General features: G+C 37.9%; 1 protein-coding gene across 2 annotated transcripts in view; it reads right to left on the bottom strand.

Moving 5' to 3' along the window:
- Positions 1-2903: 2903 nt before the first annotated feature.
- GEN1 (GEN1 Holliday junction 5' flap endonuclease) overlaps positions 2904-25853 on the bottom strand; it is a 42534-nt gene continuing 19584 nt past the window's right edge. The window contains exons 7-17 of one of the 2 annotated variants that reach the window (XR_009448037.1): positions 23665-23759; positions 21950-22100; positions 21622-21658; positions 21449-21529; positions 20449-20579; positions 18210-18271; positions 14344-14481; positions 12039-13277; positions 5040-5249; positions 4322-4413; positions 2904-3159 (exon numbers count right to left, since the gene is read on the bottom strand). Coding sequence is in view for 1 of the 2 variants with exons in the window: in XM_059660504.1 (XP_059516487.1) it covers positions 11974-13277; positions 14344-14481; positions 18210-18271; positions 20449-20579; positions 21449-21529; positions 21622-21658; positions 21950-22100; positions 23665-23759 (1999 nt within the window). In the remaining variant the exon portion in view is untranslated. Of the gene's footprint in view, positions 3160-4321; positions 4414-5039; positions 5250-11947; positions 13278-14343; positions 14482-18209; positions 18272-20448; positions 20580-21448; positions 21530-21621; positions 21659-21949; positions 22101-23664; positions 23760-25853 lie in introns of those variants that run through there. The other variant, XM_059660504.1, reaches the window with a different exon arrangement.

The raw sequence follows: 25853 nt of genomic DNA on the forward strand, positions 1-25853 counted from the left end.
TGGACATGCTTGCTGTAGAACCTTCAGTCAGCTATTTCTCTGAGCCAGTGCAGCTGTAACATGTGGATAATAATTCATTGTACCTCACTGGCTTGTAGTGAAATTAAACAAGACAAAGCACCTAGCACACAGTTGTTAATGTGACTTGTGTCCTTGATCTATCACGTTTAACCTAGCAAATATGTAGTATTCTGATAAATCTGATGTCAGCTACTTTTGCATGAGACATTCTCTGAACCTCTGTTTCCTAGATAGTTTTTAGGATCCGCTCTAGTTGCAAAAATGTGAGAGTCTGCGGTTCTAAGCTCGTTCCCCATGAAGTTTCTGTGAGTCAGAGAGAAGCTCTGTTCAGCAAATCCTATGGGGCTGCAGATGATGGTGCCAAACTAAGGCGTGCAGCTGCGAGCTGTGGCGGCCAGGGTGCAAGGCCAGGAGAGGAAAGCCACAGAGCCCGAGAAGAGCTGCAAAGGAAAAGACAGCTGCAAGTCTGTCCTGAGTAAATCAAAGTGTGACGTTTATTGGGCTATTTCCAGAATAACACCAGCAAAAAAACTGGAATGCAGGATACGCTTTGCCAGGAAGGATCTTAGCGGAGCTGCCTATAATAACCAGGCTTGGGGACTAGAGTCAGCCTGGCTTAAGGAAAAGGTCATAGGTTAGGGGACACTCAGACCTGAGTTTTAATTCTGTCTCCGCTACTTATCAGTGTTTCTGGGCAGGTTATTTAACCTCTCTGAGCCTCATTTTCCTCCTCCCTTAACAACAACAAGAACCAAAAAGGTAAATAATCAAGGAAACTTTCAAGATGATTGTGGCTGTTGGGAATGTTAAAATAACTTGATGTATTTTGGTATTCAATAAATAAGAGCTACATGACTCTGAACACACCACACTAGGGCCCCCAGGTCCCCTGGACCTGGAACCACCCTTTCTCAAACGTGTACCTGGTACAATGTAGAGAACTGATGGGTGGGGGAGGGGGAGGCATCAAGGCTGGGGGTGGGTGGGTAGAGGGGAGAAAAGAGATCAAAAGGCCTATAAATATCTGTCAAACTTTAAAATGCAAATCCCTTGCCTGTGTCCCTGTTGGGACCAAATCTTCTGTTATCACCTTTCTGAGAAGAGAAAGAAAGATTAGCATAGTCTTCCTCTTCATGGAATGTTTTGGTTTGGTTTGGTGTGATTTTGTGGCCAAGCCTGAATATGTGATAAATATTTTCATTCAACCCAGATATGGAAGCATGAGTAGAGAGTTAAGACACTAAGGGGCATATTGTGTCATAAAGTCTTAACAGCATGTGGTTTTCTTTGTGGATAGACCGTGAATTTCTTAAGAAAACGAACCCTTACTATAGCCCCTGCAATTTGCATGATACTTGGTGTAGAGAACCTGCTTGTGGAATACATGTATGGACAAATGAATGGACGAATACTTGTTCATTTTGAGCATAGGAAGTCATCTTCATTAGCTAGTGACCTAGTTCTCAGGAATCTTCTTGCTCTATACTTCATTGGGGTCCCCTCCGAGGGGCAGTCCACATAGGAGGCAGCTATGGCCCTCAGAGAATCTCTTAGAGATGGTCTCTGCTGGCCTGTACCGGAATATATATAATGCCTAATACCTGACATTCACTGTGTTCCAGGTCCTGGTCCACCCCTTCTCAATGCCAACCAGAAGTCAAACACTAGAAACCTCACTCACCCTTTTCCTCCTCTTCTTTTGCCTTATTGGCCTTGTTTTCTCACAAAATTATACTTGTATGTAATGAGTGAGTGAGTTACTTTCTAGACAAAAGGATATAACAAATGTCACCAGCCTGGAATGCCCTCAAATACTTGTCATTTGTTACTCATTCTTGGGTAAATTCACCCGATTTTAAGTCTTACCCAAGAACCTCATGGTCTTCACTCCCCCCTGTAAACTGCATCTACCATTCAAGCCTCCAACCACTCAACTAGCAAGTCTCTGAGGACCACCTGGGTGCTCACTGACCGCTCTCATCTGCATGCTGATGCCCTCTGATGCCACTGCCTTCACCCAGCACTTAGGTGTGTTATTTGTTATCTCAAGTGCAAATGAGTCTGGTGTCAGAACTTAGTTATAAAGATCTTGAAAGGAGAGACTAGTTATTATTCCCTTGTACTCCGCACCATGTCTAACCAGGTGCTGGATCCATCTTAAGAATTCAATTACAACTTGTGGCATGTTGGTGGTCAAAATGTGGATTTGGGTTCAAAGTTTAACTTCATTTATTCATTCATTCATTCATTCATCCAATAAGGTTGTATTAAATGTGTGCTACATGTTACTCACGGTTAAAAGTAGCTCAAGGGATATGACAAAAAATAAGATGAAGTTTCTTCTCATGTTGTTACTGTAGTGATAGGAGACAAACAAAAAGAACTCTAATAATTTGTGAAGAAAATAACTCAGGGTAAGAAGCAAGAGGAGTGGGAATCAGAGTGGGGATGTGGCGACTTAGCATCATCACAAAAGTACTAGCTGAAGGGTGAGTAGGAGCTTACTATCCAAAAACGTGTGAGAAGTTCAGGCATATGGCACAGTAAGTTCAAGAGCCAGAATGTGGAATGAGCTTGGTGTGTTTAAGGAAATGAAGTAAAGCCAGCAGCACTGGAGCAAGGTGATCAAGGGGAAGAGTCCAGAAATGAGGTCAGGGAGACAGGCAGGGCTCAGCCACGGAGGACCTGACAGACTGTCAAGGAATTTGGAATTGACACCAAGCATGATGGGAAGCTTTTGCATGGAGGAAAGGGTGAAGGCGGTGCTGGTGTCAGAAGGTGGTTTGCACTTTCTGTAGATTTGTCTGGCTGATGTGTGCACTACAAAGGGCGTGAGTGCTTTGAAGCAGGGAGGTCAGTTAGGAGGCGCTTTTAGTAGTCCCTGTCCCCTTTGGAGGGAGCAATGCAACTGGGAGGAGACGAGCATACCAACTGTGTGGCCACAGGCATGTCGCTTTACTTCTCTGGGTTGCTTTCAAGATTAGTAAAAAATGCACTTAACTGATTACAACAGGCCCAGCCCCTTGCAGTCACTGTGCAAAGGTGACTCAAGTCAGAAATGAATGCCAAAAAGGAGCCGCTCTTAATGGACACTCCACTGAGAACTCACAGATGACCTCATCCTGGGGACATCTGGCCCTGGTGGTTAGAGCGTCAAAGGAAGGGGATGAAACTTCTAGATTTGGTGCCCTGGATGTCCCGCACCTCCCAGTCCTTCCTTACACTCAAATCTCCCAACTTTCCCACTGTAACTTGTGATCATTTCTTGCTTTGCTGGGGCTCAAGTACTCTGATTTAGTGGCCAGTTTTCCAGAAATCAGATCAGTAGAAGCCAATGCATCTCTCTGACAGGTTGTTTCTTTAAAAGTGTCATACACTTAGATAAATGTGGAGTATACAGACATCTTAATTTTTGCCAGAGAAATTGTGCAGTTAGACTACTAGCTCTGGGTTCAAATCCTGGCCCTGCTTCTTACTAAATGTTGACCTTGGATAAGTTCCTTCACTTCTCTTAGCCTCATATATAAACAGGGAAATAAAAGTGCCTGCCTTTCAGTTTCTGTGGAGCAAATGTGAGGATTCTGAAAAAGTAGAAAAATGCGTGGATGTGATAGTAAACATTTAATATGTGTCATTTCTCTTCTCCCAAGATTCACTACTGTTTATACTATCCAATATGTTTTGTCTTTTTTCTTCATATTAGAGACAAGTTACCTTCTCAAAAAATTATACAGGTTATAATACAACACATTTTAAGAACATCGCTTATTCACCAATGGATTTGACAAGTCAAAATCAGTAATATTAAATGTATACATTAATGTCTGTTTCTCCAAAAGCTGTTTATTCTCAACATGTAAATGAGAGTGAAGGGGGGAGGAAATATCATTCTCACCTATGTAGGAGAAGCATGCAGAAGCTTGGAACATTTGCCCAAGGTAGCCAGTCTCTATCAGAAATTGGACAATTACTCAGACATTGCCTCCCACATTAAAGAAAATGTCCTTTGGTCTGTTTCACAGGATGTAGACCGGGTTGTATGGAGTCCTTGACACCTCTCATAGCACTATCCCAGCTGTGAAGTCATGGGGCCTTCACAGGGCCTGGACTTGAGACGTCTGGGTTTGGACAGCCCTGTTAAAATAAGCCTTCTGGCATCTGGCATTCACAGGGTTGGCATTCTCAGTTTAATAAAAATGTAAATGACTTTAGCAATAATATTACTTTGGAGCAGTCACTGAATCCACATTGCTTTCAAATAAAACAAACAAACAAAAAAGGCAAAGACTCTGTCATCTACCTTTACATGAACGTTGAATAAATCACTCATTTTCATTTTCAGATTCACAGGACAGCACTTTGAGACTTCACTCACAGCAGGAAGGTGGATATCTGTTGAGTGGGAGATGAGTCGGAGTTACGACGATGCAAACAGTATAGAATTCCTTCATTTGGTTTTTGATCAGAGAATTTTGCCATTCTGGGGAGGTCGACATTCTGTTTTTTGGGTCTTGGCACAGAATAATGTTGAGGAAGCTCAGGCACTTAATCCCTATTAAAGAAGTCTTGTTTGGTGCTTACCAAAGAATTCTTCCAAACATTAGCAGAATACTCAGTCATTCTCAGTACAGAAGACTCGGCCTGACTTCCAGATGACCGTTTCCTCCAGTGCCAAACAGGCCATTTATTGAATTTGTCTGGCCTGGGAATAAGTACATTGTCCATTCTGGCAATCATCAGCAAAGGTCCCACTTTTTTGGACTATCCTGGGCCTGACTCTGCAGCCTTAAAGGCAATGTGGCAAGTCCTTTAAGGGGCTAATGCGAGCTGTTAGCTGAGCCTGATAAAAGGTTTTCCTGGCTAAGGAGGTGATAAATGTTGCCACATTAATCTGCAGATGAAAGGAGGCTGCCTTTGGTGGTATTATTTAAGCTGTTTCACCCTAAGTGCTACCAGCATGACAGGAATAGTGAGCGGCTGAGTTAGCCCCTTCACCTTCAGAAAGCAAGGCATCTCACCCTGGCATCTTCACATGACAAAGGGGGACACGTGATCAAGCTGATGGAGGGAACCATCCAACTGGATCTGATCTTTCTTGATGGAGAATGGAAGAACGAAGACCCCAAATTCACCAGCAGGCAATCGGCACCCATTCACTGATGGCTTTCTGTGGCAGCCCCTCTGCTAGGGGTTAGATTCAGGAATACAAGATGCTCACAGCCTGGTACCTGAGACAAAATGCAAACCACTCGAAATAAAGCTATTTGCAGATAATATTTTAAAAGTCTATAGGAAAGAGGAGGGGTTCTTGAGAAGCTATATAAACCCCTCTTAGAAAAGACCAGGTTTATTCTGAGTCTTGATGGATAAATAAGAGTTGGTGAAGCAGAGAATTAAACTCTGAGCATAGTGATGGGGGATACAAAAATAAATACGATTTAACCTCTGTGTTCAGAATTCTGTCTTATCTTAGAGAAAGGTAAGTACATTAAAAAAAAAAAAAGAATATGCCTGCTATATAGTAGACACTCAACTAATATTTTGAGTGTATGAATTAAATGTGATAAATACTATCATGGAAGTATGCACAATTTCTTTAGGACCACAAAGAGAACAACTAATGGAATTGAATGAATTATGGAAACACAAATATTAGGAAAGGTCCTTCACTAAAGGAATTAGGAGACCCGAGTTCTAGCCCCAACTGAAGCTTTTTCCAGCTGGGTGATTTGAAAAAATATTAAATTCCATGGACCTCCAGCTGGCTGTGATACACAGAAAAACATAGGGCTCTTTTACAAAGTAGTTGTTCAATAAATATATTAGGTGGCTAAATGAGTAATATATCAGCTGCAAATAATATTTGGTTTATTGAAAATATATTTTTATTGATTTCAGAGAGAAAGGGAGAGGGAGAGAGAAACATCAATGATGAAAAAGAATTATTGATCGGCTGCCTCCTGCAAGCCCCAAACTGGGGATCGAGCCCACAATCTGGCCATATGCTCTGACCAGGAATCTAACCGTGACCTCCTGGTTCATAGGTTGACCTCAACCACTGAGTCACACCGACCGGGCTGCAAATTATATCGGAACAAGCACACTGTTCTCATCTCATAAAATTCCCCAGAACACCTCTAAATCTATTTAAAAAATAAAAAAAGGACATCTGTATATTGTAAGTATTTACCTGGACTAGATGGTCCTAAACTATCAGAGCCAATTGTGGTGCCCAGATTGAACAAATCATGATCAGCAGATCCTCAGAGAAAATGTTTTAATTAGGATTATTTTTCCTTCTGGATATTCAAAATAAACCTTTATATATGGCTTATACGGTCAGAATCTTTTAGCATATTGGTCACGTTCTTTGCTACACTTTGTCCTATTTCTTTTCCCCATTGCCCAAAGATACCCTAGTCTGCTTTCTGCTCGATTCTTCACTTCTCAATCCCTGACCATTCCTTGTCTGCACAGCAATTTGTTACCTGGAGACCGAAATTCCAAATAAGACTCCAACATTCCCTAAGCATGCCAACCGTCTTTATTCTATGTCGTTACCTCAAGCTAATCAATCCCTCATCCACTGAAATGTCCTGTTGTAACACAGCTACAATTCTGCCAATTTTTTGCCTATACTTCAAAGCCCAGTCAAATCTGCCAAAAGAACGTTCCTTCCTCTGATCCAGGTGGCAGTGATTGTCTATTCATTAAACACCCAATTCTATGCTAACCAACATAATTGATCCTTGTATGTAAATATGCCATATTTCTTTATCTTGCTCTTTTCAATTTCTTGAAAATAAGAATTGGGTTTCATGTTACTTTGTATTTCCTGGTGGCCCTTGGCATTTCATGTGCACTTATTCCTGCAAGTAAATGTCTCCAGGATAAATGAATGTGCGTGACCACTTAGAACCCAGGAACCAGTTACAGCAAGGCTTGGAAGTACATCCAGATTAGATGTAACAGGCAGCTCAGAGCTTCTGCCATCTCTATTACTATACTTTTATCCCCAGTGATGTCAGGAATTGGTTAAATAAGCAGATCTATACATTAGAAGAAAAGCTTCAGCTAAATATCTGTATCTGAATCATAAGAGCAGAAAATATGTAGAAATAGTGAATAGAGTAAGAAAAGAGAGATAATTTAAGGAACACAAGTATTTAAGGAGCATGAATATTTAAGTCTATGAAGAGTATAACTTGTTTCTATATAGATTTGCCTATTTGGAACATTTTATATAAAGTGAATCATACATGTGGTCTTTTGTGACTGGCCTCTTTCACTTAGCATGTTTTCAAGGTTCATCACATTGTAACATTTATTAGTATTTCATTTCTTTTTATTGACAACTAGAAGCCCAATGCACGAAATTTGCGCAAGGGTAGGCCCTCACAGCCCCACTGCCTTGGCCCTAGCAGCCCTGGCTGTCATTCCAGAAGGTCTTTCTGCCATCCGGTCTAATTAGCATATTAGCTCTTTATTATATAGGATTGCACAAAGAGACCACATTTTGTTATCCACTCCTCAGTTGATGGGCATTCTGGTTGTTTACATTTTTGGCTATTATGAATGTTTCTATGGACATCTGTGTACAAGTTTTTGTGTGGATATATGCCTTCATTTCTTAGGTATATACTTGGGAGTGGATATAATGCATAATGTGGTAACTATGTTTAACCATTTGAGGAACCACCAGACTTTTTCCAAAGTGGCTACCCAATTTTATATCCCTACCAGAAGGTTAGAAGGGTTCCAAATCCTCCACATCCTCACCAATACTTGTTATTATCTTTTTTATTTAGCCATCCTATCAGGTGGCAAGTGGAATCTCATTGTGGTTTTGATTTTTTCTGATGATGATAATTTTTTCATGTGTTTATTGTCCATTTATATATTTTCTTTGGAGAAATGTCTATGCAGATATTTTACCGGCTTTTGAGTTGTCTTATTATTATTGAGCTAAGAGTTCTTTATACAAGCCCCTCTTAATATAAACCCTTTATCATACTTACGATTTGCAAATATTTTCTATTTTGTGGGTTATCTCTTTTCTTTTGTTGTTAGTCCCCACCTGAGGATATTTTTCCCACTGATTTTTTTAGAGAGAGTGAAGGGAGGGGGTGGAGAAAGTGAGGGAGAGTTCGAGAGAAAGAGAGAGAGACTGGGTGCCTCCTGCACTCACCCTGACCGGCAGTGATAATGGAACCTGAGACCCTTTGGTGCTCAGGCTGATGCCCTAACCATTTAGCAACACGGCCAGGCCTATCTCTTCATTTTCTTACTGGTGCCCTCTGAAACACAAAGTTTTTATGAAGTTTATTTTTCCTTGTCTGAGGTTTTGGTGCGATATCAAAGAAATCATTTCCTAATTCAAAGTCACAAAGATTTATGTTTGTTTTCATCTAATTACAGCTTTAGCTTTCATATTTAGTTTTTGATCTATTTATCTATCCTAATAAAAGACAAAAAGGGTAATTAACCGTACCTCTGCTATGCTTCCCATTGGCTAATCAGGACGATATGCAAATTAACTGCCAACAAAGATGGCGGCCGACAGCCACGCAGCTGAAGAGAGCAGGAGGCTTGCTTGCTCCAGTGATGGAGGAAGCCAAGGTTCCCCGCCTGCCGCGGCCTGCTCTAAGCTCCGAAAGCAACAGCTCCAAAAGCAACAAAGTTTCCATTATAGAAGCCAAACAAACCCCAGATACCTGCTTTCAGCCAGCTGTGGCCTCAGAGCTGGGAGCACCAGTGAAGGCAACAGAGTTTCAATTATAGGAGGTAAATAAATCCCAGAATAAAAAGAAAAAGAAAAAAAAGAGAGGCTGGGAGCTTCAGTCACAGGCCAGCCTGAAAACGGCCCTCAGCCCCTCACCCAGACTGGCCAGGCACCCCAGTGGGGAACCCCACCCTGAAGGGGGTGTGGCCAGCCTGAAAACATCCATCAGCCCCTCATCCAGGCTGGCCAGGCACCCCAGTGGGGACCCCCACCCTGAAGGGTGTGTGACCAGCTGCAAACAGCCATCAACCCCTCACCCAGGCTGGCCAGACACCCAAGCGGGACCCCCACCCTGATCCGGGACACCCTTTAGGGCAAACCAGCCGGCCCCAGGCTTCTATCCTATATAGTAAAAGGGTAATATGCAAACTGACCCTAACAGCACAAAGACTGGGAATGACTGGTCACTATGACACACACTGACCATCAGGGGGCAGAGGCTTAATGCAGGAGCTGCCCTCTGGTGGTCAGTGCGCTCCCACATGGGGGAGCTCTGCTCAGCCACAAGCCAGGCCAATGGCTGCCAGTACAGCGGTGGTGGTGGGAGCCTCTCCTGCCTCCTCAGCAGCGCTAAGGATGTCCGACTGCAGTTTAGGCCTGCTCCCCACTGGCAAGTGGACATCCCCCGAGGGCTGCCAGGCTGCCAAAGGGATGTCTGATTGCCAGCTTAGACCCAATCCCCTGGGGAGCAGGCCTAAGCCAGCAGGTGGTCATCCCCTGAGGGGTCCCAGACTGCGAGAGGGCACAGGCCGGGCTGAGAGACACCCCCCCCCCCCCCCCAGTGCACAACTTTTTGTGCATCGGGCCTCTAGTATGTATATATAAGCCCAAGCGACCCAAACAACTGATCGCTATGACGCACACTGACCACCAGGGGTCAGACGCTCAACACAGGAGCTGCCCCCAGCCCACAGGCGCCAATCACTGATGGGACCTGCCAGCCAAACTCCTGGTCCCTCCCCCGCCGGCCGGCAGGTCCTGATCGACCCGATCAGGGCCGGGCCCTGGGCTGGGACAGGGAACTGGGGGTGGGTGGCAAGGGAAGGAGGAGGCAGGGAGGTAGGGAGGCGGGGAACCTGATTGGCCCTGATCTCCAGCCAGGCCTAGGGACCCCACCTGTTCATGAATTTCATGCACCGGGCCTCTAGTTGTATAGTGTAAGAGGTAGGGGTCAAACTTCATTCTTTTGCATATGGCTACCCAGTTGTACCAGTAGTATTGGTTGAATTACTCTTGTTTCCCCCTGAGTTGTCTTGGCACTCTGGTTGAAAATCAATTGAACATAAATGTGAGAGTATATTTCTGGACCCTCAATTCTATCCCACTGATTAATATATATGTCTACCTTTATGTGATGACAACAAATTCTTCATTACTGTAGCTTTGTGGTAAATTTTCAAATCAGATTTAAGAAGGGCAATTCCTCCCATTTCTCTTTTTAAAGAGAGCTTTGCCTATTCTGTGTCCCATAAATTTCCATATGAATTTTAGAATCAGCTTGTCAGTTTCTGCAAAGAAATCAGCTGGAATTGATGGGGACTGCACTAAATCTGTAAATTAGTTTGCCATCTTAATACCAAGTCTTCTAATCATAACATGGAATGTCTTTCCATTTATTTAAGTTTCTAAAATTTTCCATTCAACAATACTTTTGCAGTTTTTAGAGTATAAATTCTTTACTTTTGTTAAATTTATTACAAAGCACTTTATTGCTTTTAGTGCTGTTGTACACAGAATTTTCTTAACTTCATTTAGTATTATTCACCAAAGATATATAGACCCACAATCGATGTTTGTATATTGATTTTAAATCCTGCAACTTTGGTGAACTCATTTATCAGTTCTAGTAGTTTTTAGTGGATTCCTTAAGATCTTGTACACACAAAATTTCGTCATCTGCAAATATTGACAGCTTTACTTTTTCCTGTCCAATCTAATTGCCTCTAGACCAGTGGTTCTCAACCTTCCTGATGCCACGAGCCTTTAATACAGTTCCTCATGTTGTGGTGACCCCCAATTTCATTTTTACAAATTGAACATAATTAAAGCATAGTGATTAATCACAAAAACAATATGTAATTACATATGTGTTTTCCGATGTCTTAGGCGACCCCTGTGAAAGGGTCGTTTGACCCGCAAAGGGGTCGCGACCCACAAGTTGAGAACCACTGCTCTAGACCAAGCATGTCAAACTCACGGCTGGTGGGCAATATGCCTTGTTTATTTAAACGAGGCATATGGCCCAGTGGTCGCAAGTTTGACATGCTTGCTCTTGATTTTTTGAGTGATAAATGAATAAACAACTTAATATTTGGAGAGGTTGAACTCAATTATTATATAGATTCATTTTTAAAATAAAAGTAAGGAAAAGAAAAAAGTGCTATAGAAGAAAAAGAAAACAGAAAAAAATGCCACCAAATTAGGAGGCAAGAAATCTAATCCTCACATCATTATTAATTAGCTGTGTGATCCTCAGCAAGTTTCTAATTCTCTTCTGATTATATATTCTATTTTTCAAATCTTTTCTCCATTTGGCAAACCTGTTAACTTCTGGGGATATATAAAGAGTAGCTTTCCTTAGTTTATTCAGCATTACAACCATTATTTTTTCTATATATATATCAATCGTCTTCCTCCTTTTCCATTTTCCCCTCAGAAAAGAGAATAAAGTTACCAAAGCAAAAGAGCATACTAAAAGTATCTTCACATGGAGAGAAATATGACTCTCCAAAAAGGCACAATATAAGACATTGAGAGATTTTAGGCAATTATAAAGAATTATCTTCTTGAGAACAAGCTGAAATATAAACATTATAGAGGTTTGTGCAAGACATGGGTATAAATGAGCAAAAAGATGAAGACTTTACTCTGCCTAGTACTGTATTAACACTTTAAAGCTATGACTAAAGAATAGTCAATAAAGATATAAAATATGGCAAGAGTAAGTTTTAAAAATATACATTATCTAGTTTTACCACAAATATTATGTTTTAAAATAAAAGTTTTAGGTAATTTTTAAAAATTATAATTTTGATTAAAATGGCAAAAGTATCTCCTGACATATAAACTACATTACATTTTTCTGCCAAACATTAATTAGACACCTTCCTTCTGCCTCTGCTAATGCTGATGATACCAGAATATTAACTAACACTTAAACATTTTTAATTTCAAGTGTTTTGGAACCTCAGTTTTAATCTCTGACATAAAGGAAGAGGACTATCCAAATAAGTACCAGAGTCATCTTTTTCCTTATGACACTGTAGGGAACTCAGAGAAACTTTGGCTGCATCTGGGAAATAGTTTTCTACATTTACAGCTGTTTTAGAAGTCTGGACATACTGTTCCGTTTCTTTAATATGTATCTTAGGGTTACTCAATTCGTTAGCATCATTTTTCTTGAATTGGGCTGGTTTGTGCTTCTGAAAACTCTGCTTCGTTTTCTCAGTTGCATTCATAGCTTTCCCAAACACTGGGGGACTTTCTTCATCAGAGGAATATCTGTCAAGGCAAACACTTTTCTCCATTACAATCTTCTGAGTGGTTTGCAAGTCAACATTTCTATTATGATCTAAAGAAGTATTTGGTGGCTCGACTCTAGCATCAGAGGCCTTTACTATCATGTTTTTGACAGAATAGGGTATAGAAGTATTCACTTTATAGTTTTCTGGAAACAGCTGGTCTCCTTTTAGAACTTTAGAGTTCCTAGATTCCTTTTGCAAATAAATTCCTAGATCCTCTGAAAGATGTGATGGACAATCAGAACTACTGCTAGCCTTACAAGATTCTTTTACTGTGCGTACGGATAAAGTTTTCAGGTCTGGCTGTACATTACCCAGAGGATGTAATGATTTTATAAGTATTCGTTCCTTTAAAGGCAGATCCTGACTATGTAAGTTAGTAATGCCAGAAAGTAGATGCTCTTCAGGATTAGTCTTTTGAAGATCCCAACTGAACACTTTATTTGTGGTGCACCATTCTGAGTCACATGACAATTGTCCTGGGATATGTTTAAAGCTATGAGGGATGGCTATTTCAAGTCCTGATTTTAAGCCATGAGAGCAAGTATTCCTTGGAATAGCGGGAGAATTACTAAAAGAAGTTCCCTCCCAATCAATGCTGCTCAAGTGTAGATCAGCAATCGTCGACACATTATGGGATGAAATATTTGGTTGACTAGATTCTGAAATTAGAGATTTACTGACAGCTGTAATTTGCTGTGAAGCCAAAAGTTTTGAAGAAGACATTAACTGTTCTTGAGTATTCATACAGAGAGCATCTTCAGATAAAAGCAAGCTCTTCAATGACGCAGAAATAGATTCCTGGGGTAATGCCGAATCAGGGAAAATTTCCAAATTTAACTGGGAATTCTGTTTAGAAGAGATTTCACATGTGGGTTTTAAAGTTATGAGTGACTGAAAATTCATCTCATCTGTTTGTGGCAAATTATTTTCTTTAGGCTTAGTTTTCATGCCTGAAAAGAAAAATACAATATAATTAAAACCTGTTTTATTTGACTTAACTTGAATAAACAAATAAACTAAACAGTTCAGATTAAGAACTATATAAGCAATTTTTGCATTTTTGTCCCAGTGCATTCCTAGAAACTGTGTTGTAAGTAATTATAACAAAATAATTAAAAAGGATATATGTATCCTTATGTTCATAGCAGCACAATTTACCATTGGGAAGATCTGGAAACAGCCTAAGTGCCCATCAGCAGATGAATGGATTAGAAAACTGTGGTACACCTACACAATGGAATGCTATGCTGTTGTAAAAAAGAAGGAATTCTTACCATTTCCAACAGCATGGATGGAACTGGAGAGCATTATGCTAAGTGAAATAAGCCAGTCAATGAAAGAAAAATACCACATGATCTCACTCATTTATGGATAATAAAGACCATTATAAACTGATGAGCAAAAATAGATACAGAGGCAGAGCAGCATCGAACAGACTATCAAACTACAGCGGGAAGGCTGGGGAGGGTTGGGGGGCGGGAGGGGGAGGTAAGAGATCAACCGAAGGACTTATATGCATGCATATAAGCATAACCAATGGACACAAGACACTGGGAGGTAGGGGAGGCCGGGGAATGTAAAGGGGGGGAAAAAAAATGGAGACATATGTAATACTCTTTGTAATATTTTAAGCAATAAAACAAAATTAAAAAACAAACAAACAAAATAATTAATGACAACATATTATAAAATATTTTCTTCCAGAAACAATGTTTGATCGAATTTTCTTCCTTAGTTTTTCTGGGAAATAAAGAAAATGTATTTATAATCCAAAATATATTACATATACTACTTGCTCAATAAGTGGTTGGTGTAATTACTATTATTAACACTTGATTAACTTATCAGACACATCTGAGAATGGTTTACTCTTGGCTTTTCAGCTTTAATAGTGTATCAAGACAAAGAAGCAAGTTCTTATATAGAACTTTCAGCAAAATTTAGACAATATTGACTCGTGTAGAACAGATAGCTCCTCTACAACAGCTGTGTGTGGCTATCAAATGAGATACTTACTTTTCTTTTTCTTCTCTTTAATTTCTAACTTTTGTTTGTGGTAAACAGCAACAATCTCTGGAAAAGCTGCTTCAAATAATGATTCTTCTTCTATTGTTAGAACTAATTCTCCATGTTTATCTTCTATAGCATAATGTTCTAAAAGATTAAAAATACAGTAAAACAGCCTTAATTACAGATATGAAAAATTCAATTTTCCAGGTAACAAAATTTACCAGGTAAACTAAGTCATCCACAATGGATGACTTATTGCAAATATTGCTTTATAACATCTCTATTCTAATAATCTGCTGATTCTAGTATAGAATTGATTTTCTTCTGCCTAACAAGAGTTGGAAGATTATTTTTTTATATTTAAAGTATGTATTACATATGTCTCCTTTTTCCCCCATTGACCTCTCCCCAGCCATTCCCACCCCCCAGCACATGCCTCACCCCCTACTGTCTGTATCAATGGGTTATGTTTATATACATGCATACAAGTCTTTTGGTTGCTCTCATACTCCCCACTCCCAACCCCCCTACCCCCCACCCCCCACCCCCACCTTCCCTTTGAGGTTGGACACTCTGTTCGATGCTTCTATGTCTCTGGATCTATTTTTGTTCATCAGTTTATGTTGTTCATTATATTCCACAAATAAGTGAGATTGTGTGATATTTATCTTTCTCCGACTGGCTTATTTCGCTTAGCATAATGCTCTTCAGGTCCATCCATGCTGTTGCAAATGGTAAAAGTTCCTTCTTCTTTATAGCAGCTAGTATTCCATTGTGTAGATGTACCACAGTTTTCTAATCCACTTATCTGCTGATGAGTACTTAGGCTGTTTCCAAATCTTAGCTATTATAAATTGTGCTATGAGCATAGGGGTGCATATATCCTTTCTGATTGGTATTTCTGATTCCTTGGGATATTTCCTAGAAGTGGGATCACTGGGTCAAACGGGAGTTCCATTTTTAATTTTTTGAGTAAACTCCATACTGGCTGTATCAGTCAGCATTCCCATCAGCAGTGCACGAGGGTTCCTTTTTCTCCACATCCTCTCCAGCACTTGTCATTTGTTGATGACAGCCATCCTGGCAGGTGTGAGATGGTACCTCATTGTTTTGATTTGCATTTCTCAGATGACTGGTGACTCTGAGCATGTTTTCATATGTCTCTTGGCCTTCTGTATGTCCACTTTCAAAAACTGTCTATTTAGGTCCTTTGCCCATTTTTTTTATTGGATTGTTTATTTTCATTTTGTTAAGTTGTATGAGTTCCCTATAAATTTTGAAGATTAAACCCTTGTCAGATATTACATTGGCAAATATGTTCTCCCATGCAGTGGGCTTTCTTGTTGTTTCATTGATGGTTTCTTTTGCTGTGCAGAAGGTTTTATTTTGATATAGTCCCATTTGTTTATTTTCTCCTTAGTTTCCATTGTCCTAGGAGCTGTATCGGTAAAGATATTGCTATGACCTATTTCTGATATTTTGCTGCCTATGGATTCTTCTAAGATTTTTATGGTTTCCTGTCTTACGTTTAAGTCCTTAATCCATTTTGAGTTTATTTTTGTATATTTCTGCCTGCCAGCCTGGTCACCCCCATTTGCCCGCCCCCCCCCCCCACCAGCCTGGTTGCCCACAACTGCCCCCCCCCCCCCCCGCCAGCCAGGTCGCCCCTTACTGCTGCCCCTGCTTGCCAACTGCCACTGGCCTGGTTGCCCCCAAGAGATTGTTTTGACTCCATTGTATGTTCTTGCCTCCTTTTTCAAGTATTAATTGAGCATAATGGCTTGGGTCGATTTCTGGGTTCTCTCTTCTGTTCCATTGGTCTATAAGTCTGTTCTTGTGCTAGTACCAGGCAGCTTTGAGAACAGTAGCTTTGTAATATAGCTTGATATCTGGTATTGTGATCCCTCCAACTTTGTTCTTCTAGAAAGAGATTACTTTTAAATTAGAACTTTAAAGTCTCTTGTTTCAGAGGCAGAAGGAGCAGCGTAGAGGATAAGTCTTTGTGTAGGTAAGGTTAAATGGTTTAGTTTAGTATAGTAAGTGTTTAAGAGCTGGATAAAGAATGGGAATAGACAGTTGACTAAAACTTCAATATTAACTTTCTTTAGTGGTGTCTAATGAAAAGAATAGGATTGAAAGGGTCATCAAAAATATTATAGTAGTCCCCTTTATCCATGGGGTTATAAACCCCGTCAGCAGTGCACGAGATCTCCAGTGGATACCTGAAACCACTAATAGTATCAAACCCCATACATACTATGTTTTTTTCTATGCACATATACTTATGATAAAGTTTGATTTATAAATAGGCACAGTAAGAGATTAACAACAACAATAATAAAATAGAATGATTATAGCAATATACTATCATTAAAGTTATGTGAATGTGGTCTCTCTCTCAAAATATCTTATTGTAGTGTACTCACCTGTCAACTCAAGGAAGCACTCTAAAGCTTCTTTGGTATGTCCAAATGCATCACTACTCTTGTGCTTTGGAGCCATTATTAAGTAAAATAAGGGTTACATGAACACAATCATTGCAATACTGTGACAGTCAATCTGATGACTGAGATGGCTACTATGTGACTAATGGGTGGGCTGCACATACAGCCTAAATATGCTAAACAAAGGGATGTTTCATATCTCAGGCAGGACAGAGTGGGAAATCACAAGAATTTATCAGAAAGGCACATAATTTAAAGCTTATGAATTGCTTATTTCTGGAATTTCCCAGTTAATATTTTTGAACTGTGACTGAGTGCTGGTAACTAAAACCATGTTAAATGTAACCCCTGATAAGGGGTTTATACTTTACTATTTTCCAGATGTTATCCATCTTTTGAAGATATACGCAGGCTTAGTGATAAAGGAAAATGAGAAGGTTTATATGTAAGTTCACAATAAGATATATAAGTAACAGTCTAAATTTTTGCATTTATCCTACATGAGGGAAAATAGCTCAAGAGAGGCCAAACTCTAATGAAAATATTAGTTGACGAGTATAATAAAGTAGAAATAATAGAAATCGGTGAATTTTAGGTGTTTCTCAGTTAAACTAGCTTGGGGTACATTTTCCCCTTAAAGGACAGCTCCCACAAAGATAAGTGAAAATGGGCATCCAATCCTCAGTTCTAAACAGATCTGCACGGCCAAAGTGGGTTAATGTCACTTTCCTTCCTGAAAATAGACTAAGGTTTGTGGGACTGCTTCCAAGCAGTTTTCAAAATTCTTCAGCTTTCTATCTTCTTCTTATTGCTTAGAACAGTTTATCTAATTCTTTATTAATTTCATTCTTCAATTTACCTACAACTTAAACCTTCATTGATAAATCTACTATCTCACTCATTCACCCATAATCACACAATATAATCTCAATGCCAAACAGAAATGAAACTGGGATTATTTTCTATTTAAATAACCTGTGCTTTTCTTGCCTTTGATTTTGGTGCTAATTCAAGTTTACTGTATTTCTGTCTATAACAAAAATAAGAGTAAGACAACTAAAAATTCCCATGAAAACTAAAGAGTAAGAAAATGAGAGGAAGAGTACCCCACAGTGAAATCCAATGAGCAGACCATTTGTAGTGGTATTTTCTTGAAAAATACCAATCCAAACTATCTCCATATTATATTTTAAACATTAAGTACAAAAGAAATGCCAATTTAAGACATTAAAATAAAATTATTTGAAGTCTTTAATCTTTACTATTAGTCAAAGCCTATTTAAATAGCAGAGGGAAACTATGAAATTAACCCTGGGTACATATTTCTTCCCTATTTTTTACATACATACATATATTTTACATATGTGTACAATATTTGCTAAACATACATGGTTTAATGTTATAAAAGCTGCTTAAACTGATACATACCAGGCTTTTCCCACTCTATTTCAAAGCAATGAACTCCATTTCTGATTCGGTTTTTAACAATTCTGAAAAACAAATTCATCTAATGAAGTTCAATTGCATGAGTAACTTGTAAGTTTTCAATTTATAGATTGAATAATTAAATATGCATTGATTCTTATTCTATTTTTATAATATTAAAAGTATTGTGAGGAATAACCACATTGTTATTCAACTAACTTATACAAAAGATTTTATTGTTAGGGGTATAGGGCTTATAATTATTAGAGTGTATGAGTAGATTGTTCATTATTATTCAGTACCACTTTTCCATAATAATTTTTGTTTTAAAGTCTATTCTGTTTCTGTTAATTTTTCTACATCACTTTGGTAAATATTTGCCTGGCAAATCTTTTAAGTCTCCTTATTTTCTAACTTAGTGTATATTCTGTACATGCCCTATAAGAATATTGCTGAATTTTGTTTACTCATCCAATAAAATGTCTTTTAATAAATGAGATTAATCTACTTACATTTATTGTGATTACTAACATAGCGGAACTCATTCCTGTTTCTTATTTTGTGTTTTCTGTTACCAAGCTTTTTCTTCACTACTTCCCACTTCCTCCTTCTTATACTTTTTTGGCTTGGTAATTTTGTGTGTGCTTCTTTTTAAGTCCTTACCTGAGGATATGTGTATTGGATTTAGAAAGAGAAGGGAGAAGGAGACAGGGAGAAACATCGATGTGAGAAATACCAATTGGTTACCTCCTGTAAGTGCCCTGCCCAGAATCGAACCATAACCTTTTGGTGTAGGGGACAGTGCTCCAACCAACTGAACCACCAGGCCAGGGCTTGGTTTGATAGTATTATTTTACGAATTGGTTTAGAAGATACTGGATTTCTAATGTTTTAGTGGTTACCCTTATATGTCTACACATATACTTTGGAAGTTTATGATCATATTTTAACCATCAAGCATTATGCAGATATTTATATACATATTTTTTCCAGTCAGTTTATTAATTTGGCTATGTTTTATCAATTTTGTGCTGACCACTATTTCTTGTTATCTACATTTTCCCTCTGGGTTCAGTTTTCTTCTTGCTGAATGAAGTACATCCTTTAATAGTGCTTTTAATGAGGACCTATGAATGGTAAACTCTTAGTCTTCATATGTCTGAAAATGCCTTACCAACCAGTGAATAATATTTTAATAATGTTTAGGCTGCCAATTATTTTTACTCAAAGTTTTAAAATATTATCCTGTCATCTCTTGACATCTATTACTATTATGAAAGATGTGTGCTATCTCATTGTCTTTTCTTTGTTGTTTATCTTTTTTCTTTAATACTTTCCTGCAAACTTTTTATTTTGAAAGTTCCAAACCTTTAGAAAGCTTGCAAGAATAGTGCAAAGATCACTGACATACCCTTCACTGAGGTCCCTCTATTCACTTTACACTTTTGTTCCTTTTTTGGTCACTGAAATAGTTATCTGGTTAAGCCTGGCTATATCTTATTATACTATTGATTTCTTTTAATTTATTATAACTATGTATTCGAAGCAGGAAAGTATGTCAGAGTGTGAAGTTATTATGTTAGCTTGGCTGTAAGCCCTGACTAAGCTTTTATTTATTCCAGGAGACCTTTCCTCTATCTTTATAAAGATACTAGAGGCCCGGTGCACGAAATTTGTGCACGGTGCGGGGAGGGAGGGTGGTGTGTGTCCCCTCAGCCCAGCCTGCACCCTCTCCATTCTGGGACCCTTTGGGGGATGTCCGACTGCCAGTTTAGGCCCAATCCCAGGGCTCGGGCCTAAACCAGCAATCAGACATCCCTCTCACAATCCGGGACCACTGGCTCCTAACTGCTCACCTGCCTGCCTGCCTGACTGCCCCCAACTTCCCCCCACCGCCAGCATGATCACCCCTTACTGCCACCCGACGGCCTGGTCGCCCCCAAATGCCTCCCCTGCCAGCCTGGTCGCCTCCAACTGCCCCCCTGCCAGCCTGGTTGCCCCCAACTACTCCCCCCCACTGGTCTGGTTACCCCATGCAGCCTGCTGTTCAGTCGTTTGGTCATCCCTCACTAACCCCCCTACTGGCCTTGTCGCCCCACATAGCCTGCCAGCCTGCTGTTTGGTTGTTACTGTTACTGTGACAGCGTCCTGGACAATTTGCATATTCCTCTATTATTAGTATAGATTAAGAAGAAAATTTTAGATCATAAGATATTCAAATGCAAACACACACAATTCATACCGAATTGGCTGTAGTTGATTAGAGTGTCTTCTACCAAGTTTTCTTTCTATCATGTCATAGTGGGTCAAAAGTACCAACAATTTCTCACATGCATAGTGATTGGGCCAATCCATTTTTTCAAGAGTAAATCTCTGTAAATATAATAAAAATAAAATAAGATTTTCTTATCTCTTGGAGACAAAGAGCACTCAGATGATATTATTTTTGCCTTCAGAATGAACATTAAAGTAGTATCACTGACAGAACAATGAGCCTCCTAAAGAGTCAGTAGTACATAGTACTTAAGTGTGAGGGTTCTCCATTTGTATGTCAGCATGATATTTCCTAGATGTTGGGTAAGTTACTTAACTTCTCTCAGCCTCAGGTAAAATATAACCCAGCTCACAGATTATGAAGATTAAGTCAAATTATATGTAGTGTGGTTTTAAAAAAAGCAAATTTTAAATGTTCAATAATTATTTGTTACCATTATTATTTCTGTTGTTGATAGGAATAAGCAAGAAGTAGTTATAATTTACTGAGCCACTGTTTCCCTAGCCACTCTATTAGGAGTTAATATAAATAATCTCATTTAATCCTCATAGTGACTTCGTAAGATAATATTATTTCTATTTTGAGGATAACACATATCCAGTGTCACACAGTGAGTGATAGACTATCCAAATCTAAATTTATATAACTGATTACAAATCACAGTGTCCGTGCAAATTAATATACCAGTACTTAATCCTGACATTCTTTGGTTATCAGCCCCTCTCTCCCAATATACCGCTGAATACAATATATCTGTACAAGGTATTTAAGGTGTTTTCTAACAAACAGCATAATTATAATTTGCCTTATGGGTCTGCAAAGTACAGTTACTATGTAGCAAAGAAATGAAGACTAGAAATAAATGCTGAAAAAAGCATGGGTGCCAATAGCAGACCATTCAAAGTGATTATCCCTTCTATCTTCCTACTATTCAACTTCATACTGTAAAGAATTTATTTTCAGATACCTGAAACAATAATAAATCAGGTCTTTGGTACCTGATTGCCTTTACCAATTTATCCTTGTTCAAAAGGAATTCTTGAATAACCTAACAAGAGAAAAGAAAATAGGAATTGAGACTTCAAACTTAAAAAAAAAAAAAACTTCTGAAATAAACACACTTGAATTATTAGTTATTACCTCATGGAATGGGAATCCTTCACAACTGCAAGCTTTTCTGAAAATAGATTATATACATGTTGTTAATACAATCAGACTAAAACTATTTCTCATCTAATCTCTCATTTAATGAAAAATGTCTCTATAGTATCTCAGTCATCAAGTTTCACTTTGAATAACTATTATATTACCATCTCCTGAAAAGGCCTATAATTTTAGTAAATTCAAGAAAAGGATTTTGTGAAATGTTATTAATTTAGACATGGGGAAAGGCTATATGGAAATAATTCAACCACAGGTATATAAAATAGGTCATGCCAGAAAAGAATGAGTTAAAAACAAAACTTACTTCTTAATATTGTTCTCTATTGTAATCAGTTGCCTGTCCTGCTCTGATCGGTGCCACTCACAGGGACAACAGTATTCATAATCATGTGGTTCACAATATCGATCAGTTTGACATAATTTGCATCCATTATGTTCATGATCCTTAGGTGAACCTTTAGGGCGGTATAAGAAAGTATGATTTTCACTGCTTTTTAGAATTATCTTCTATTATACTTTTTTTCTTGCACTTACCCACATTTTCAAAAATGAATACTGCCTAGCACAGTGCCTGGCTTATAGAAGGGTTTCAATATATTTAGGTTAAAGAGAATAATGCACACTATAGTAATCTTTAAGGTGTAGTAGATCCTAAGCTATTACTATCACATGATACTTTGTTTCTGTAAATTCCATTATCTGAAAGTGTTAATTTGTAACTTGAAATTATACATTCATAATAATCAACAATGGAAAAGTTTGTGGTTAATTTGATAGCTAAATTCAAGAAAAGTAGGCTATAATTATTAGTATTAAAAAAGATTATTTACTTTATAGAATAATTCATAAACTGTTGTCCTTAATTAAAATATAAAAGAATACAGCAATTAATTACATCTTTTAGTGTCTAGCTCTAAGTTACCTGTATTACTATTTTTAAATTATGCTTGGAACATGAACAAATTATGACTATGACAAAGGTGTGGGATCCTAGTTCCCTTTAAAAGGAAAGCATGACCATCTTCAACATTGTTTTGAGAATACGGAAGAGCATACATAACTGATATGACCTAAAATTACCATTTATAAGTTATCAAGAAAATATAGAATGGAGAATCTTATCCATAGAAAATTTTTTCTTCCATGATTTCATCTATAATGTAATAATGTTAATGAAAACATAGTAAGACAAATAGATAAATGCCGTGGCTAGTGTGACTTGGTTGGTTGGAATGTCATCCCTTGCACCAAAGGGGGTTTGATCCCCGAGTCATGGTGGGTATGAGAGGCAACTAACTAATTGATGTTCTTCTCTCTCACATCGAGAAAGACTCTCTCTTTCTGTCTCTCCCTCTTCCTCTCTCTCTAAAATCAATGGAAACATACCCTCAGGTGAGAATTAAAAAAAAAAAAAAAAAAAGACAAATACATAAAGCAGAATTTCTTTTAAAAGATGAGCTAACATGATCTCAATCTCTGCTGAAAGTGGAAGACCTTTCTAATCTACTATGTATCAGTGACATCTTTTTTTTTCTTCCAAAACTAATAAAGAGAAACCAAACTATTTTCAAAAATAATGAACATGTTTTAGAAATTAGTTTCCAGGCACTATCTTCACACAATCAAAACGCACTAGAGGACAATTAATATTTAATCATTTAAATATATAAGTGTAAATCACTGTTAAAGAAACAGATAGTTTCAATTCCATTTTCCCCAATACTATTAGTGTATTTTTTCCCTTAAAATAGATTTCTATATTAAAAACATAATTTTAAGATCTAAGTAATTTGGATTCATAGTTTGAAACTGTACTTGTTCTATATTTATCATTTATGTCACTTCATTTCATTCAACTAACATTTACTGAGTGCCTATTATGTATATACGACAACTCCTGACTCTGAGGATTCCCAATCTAGCGGGAAAGATAATATAAAATGTACCTATAAGAACAGGGGTGAAAATGTGGGTTTCTGACACTAATCCTCCAAGATATCATTCCCTATGTCTGCTTACCTGGATGGGAACACACAGAGCAATGAGCCAGTTTTTTAATAACTAGTGGTTGTTGATTAGAGTTACAAGGTTTTTCTTCACTCCACTGAATAAACCTTTAAAAGAAAATGGCTTTAAAAAGAAAAACAAATACACACAAAACACCCCCAAGGTCACCAAAGTGCCATGTTCTCAAATATCAGGTTATTCTGTTCCCTTCCAACCTACCAACTTATTTTCCCTTTGGTGGTAGATAAAGTTACTGCCCAAATTAAAAAAAACTCTCCCTCAATCAACGTACCTCAATTTTTAGATGTGTTCCCCAAAGACAGAAGAATTCCAACAGGAGAGGAGAAAGAGTGTCAGAGCAGGGGAGAGGGAAAGAATATGTGTGTGTGTGTGTGTGTGTGTGTATTGATATACTCATTCAGCCTTTATTTTTAAAAAAGGATCTTCACTTAAGCATACATATAGGGAGAATGGTTCATATAAATTTGTTTTTTATATCTTTTCTAAGTGCCAGAGTATAAAACAAAGAGAATCATGTACATGAACACTTCTGTATATCAAAATAAGGGTTAAGGGCAAAGTATAACACTAAATAAAACATGGAGTTTCTGGGTAAGAACTGTTTAAAAAATCCAGATCATTTGAAATTGTCATTTTCTTATTCTCCTATCCAAACAGCAAAAACATTACTTGTTTAAGGAAAGATTTTAAGAAAATGTATATTACTGTTAAAAGGTCGACTAAATAAGTTTTTTAAAAATATATTTTTTTATTGATTTCAGAGAGGAAGGGAGAGGGAGAGAGAGATATAAACATCAATGATGAGAGGGAATCATTGATTAGCTGCCCCCTGCACCCCCCCCCCCCCCCACTGGGGATTAAGCCCGCAACTCAGGCACTTGCCCTTGACTGGAACCGAACCTGGGACCCTTCAGTCCACAGGCCAACACTCTACCGACTGAGCCAAACCGGCTAGGGCATAATAGTTAATTTTTACTACAAGCTTCATGTCAATTTAAAACCACCAAGAGGATAAACATTACCATAAAATGTAAGTTCTGAATTGTTCCTCTACTTACAGAAATTAAAGTTCTAATAAAAAACTAAATTATACCTTCAGTTTGCAATCTAGTAACTGGCACTAAGAATTATTATTTAGCTTTGGGAACTTCTAATGAACATACAACAAAGACCAACTACACGCTTGCTAAAAATTAGCAATAATTGATGCTGGCTGCTGGATAAATAATAGAGATTCAAATGTTAAAAACAAACAGGGGAAGCCAGTCTAAGCTAATCAAAATTAAAACATAATTATAACAAAAAATGCAATTTCATTACTTTCAAATATCAAGACCAACATTTAATAAAATGTTGCCAAAAGTACAAGTTTGCTGAAACTGTTTCAATAAGAATGCCTTGTAGCTGGCCAAAGGCCATATTTGCTTGTTTTTCCCTCTTTGTATTAGTTTTCACAATTCCCAAATAATTCCTTAACTCACCTCAATGCCAAAGAATACCCTTTTTTTCCTGCTTTGGCAAAGTAATCACTGATCTCAATAATGAATTTTTTGAAGGCTTAGATCTATCAATAGCTTTTCAGCTGAAAGAGAAGTATTGTAGGAAAAAGTACAGTAATATGAAATTGTTTTCATCATCATTCCTTCTTGATTTCTACAACTTGTGTTTCCTTTCATGCACTCACCATCTCAAACCTAACTGGAGGCCAAGACTGGTTTAAGTCTCCAGTGTTCTCATTCTTTCCTTTATTCACTCTATTTTATCACCCTTAATATTAATTTTTATAAACCACTGCTTTCATCAAGTAAATCTAGTTCACATGCTTGCAAAACTAAATAGCATAGTTTGTAAATTTCAATATATTCCTTAACTGGTTTGAACCCTTAAATTGTTCAGTCTAAATTAATTTGAATACATATATTCTTAAATGTATGGTTATAGAACAAAGGAAGGCAAGTAAAAGTTTTAATCAAGTGTTACTTATTAAATATTTGTAACAGGTTAGGCATTTCATTTACAAAAATAAATTCAATATCAAATTATTTTATATTAAAAATGATTTTAAGGATAAAATAAAATATTTTTAAGGATAAAATCATTTCAATGTTACATTATCTTTACTTGGTAGTAAAATAGTCTAAAATAGCCCATAGCAAATGCCCATGGTTATAAATAAACAC

The sequence above is a fragment of the Myotis daubentonii genome, chromosome 12 (assembly GCF_963259705.1).
Source record: "Myotis daubentonii chromosome 12, mMyoDau2.1, whole genome shotgun sequence".
In the NCBI taxonomy this organism is placed as follows: domain Eukaryota; kingdom Metazoa; phylum Chordata; class Mammalia; order Chiroptera; family Vespertilionidae; genus Myotis; species Myotis daubentonii.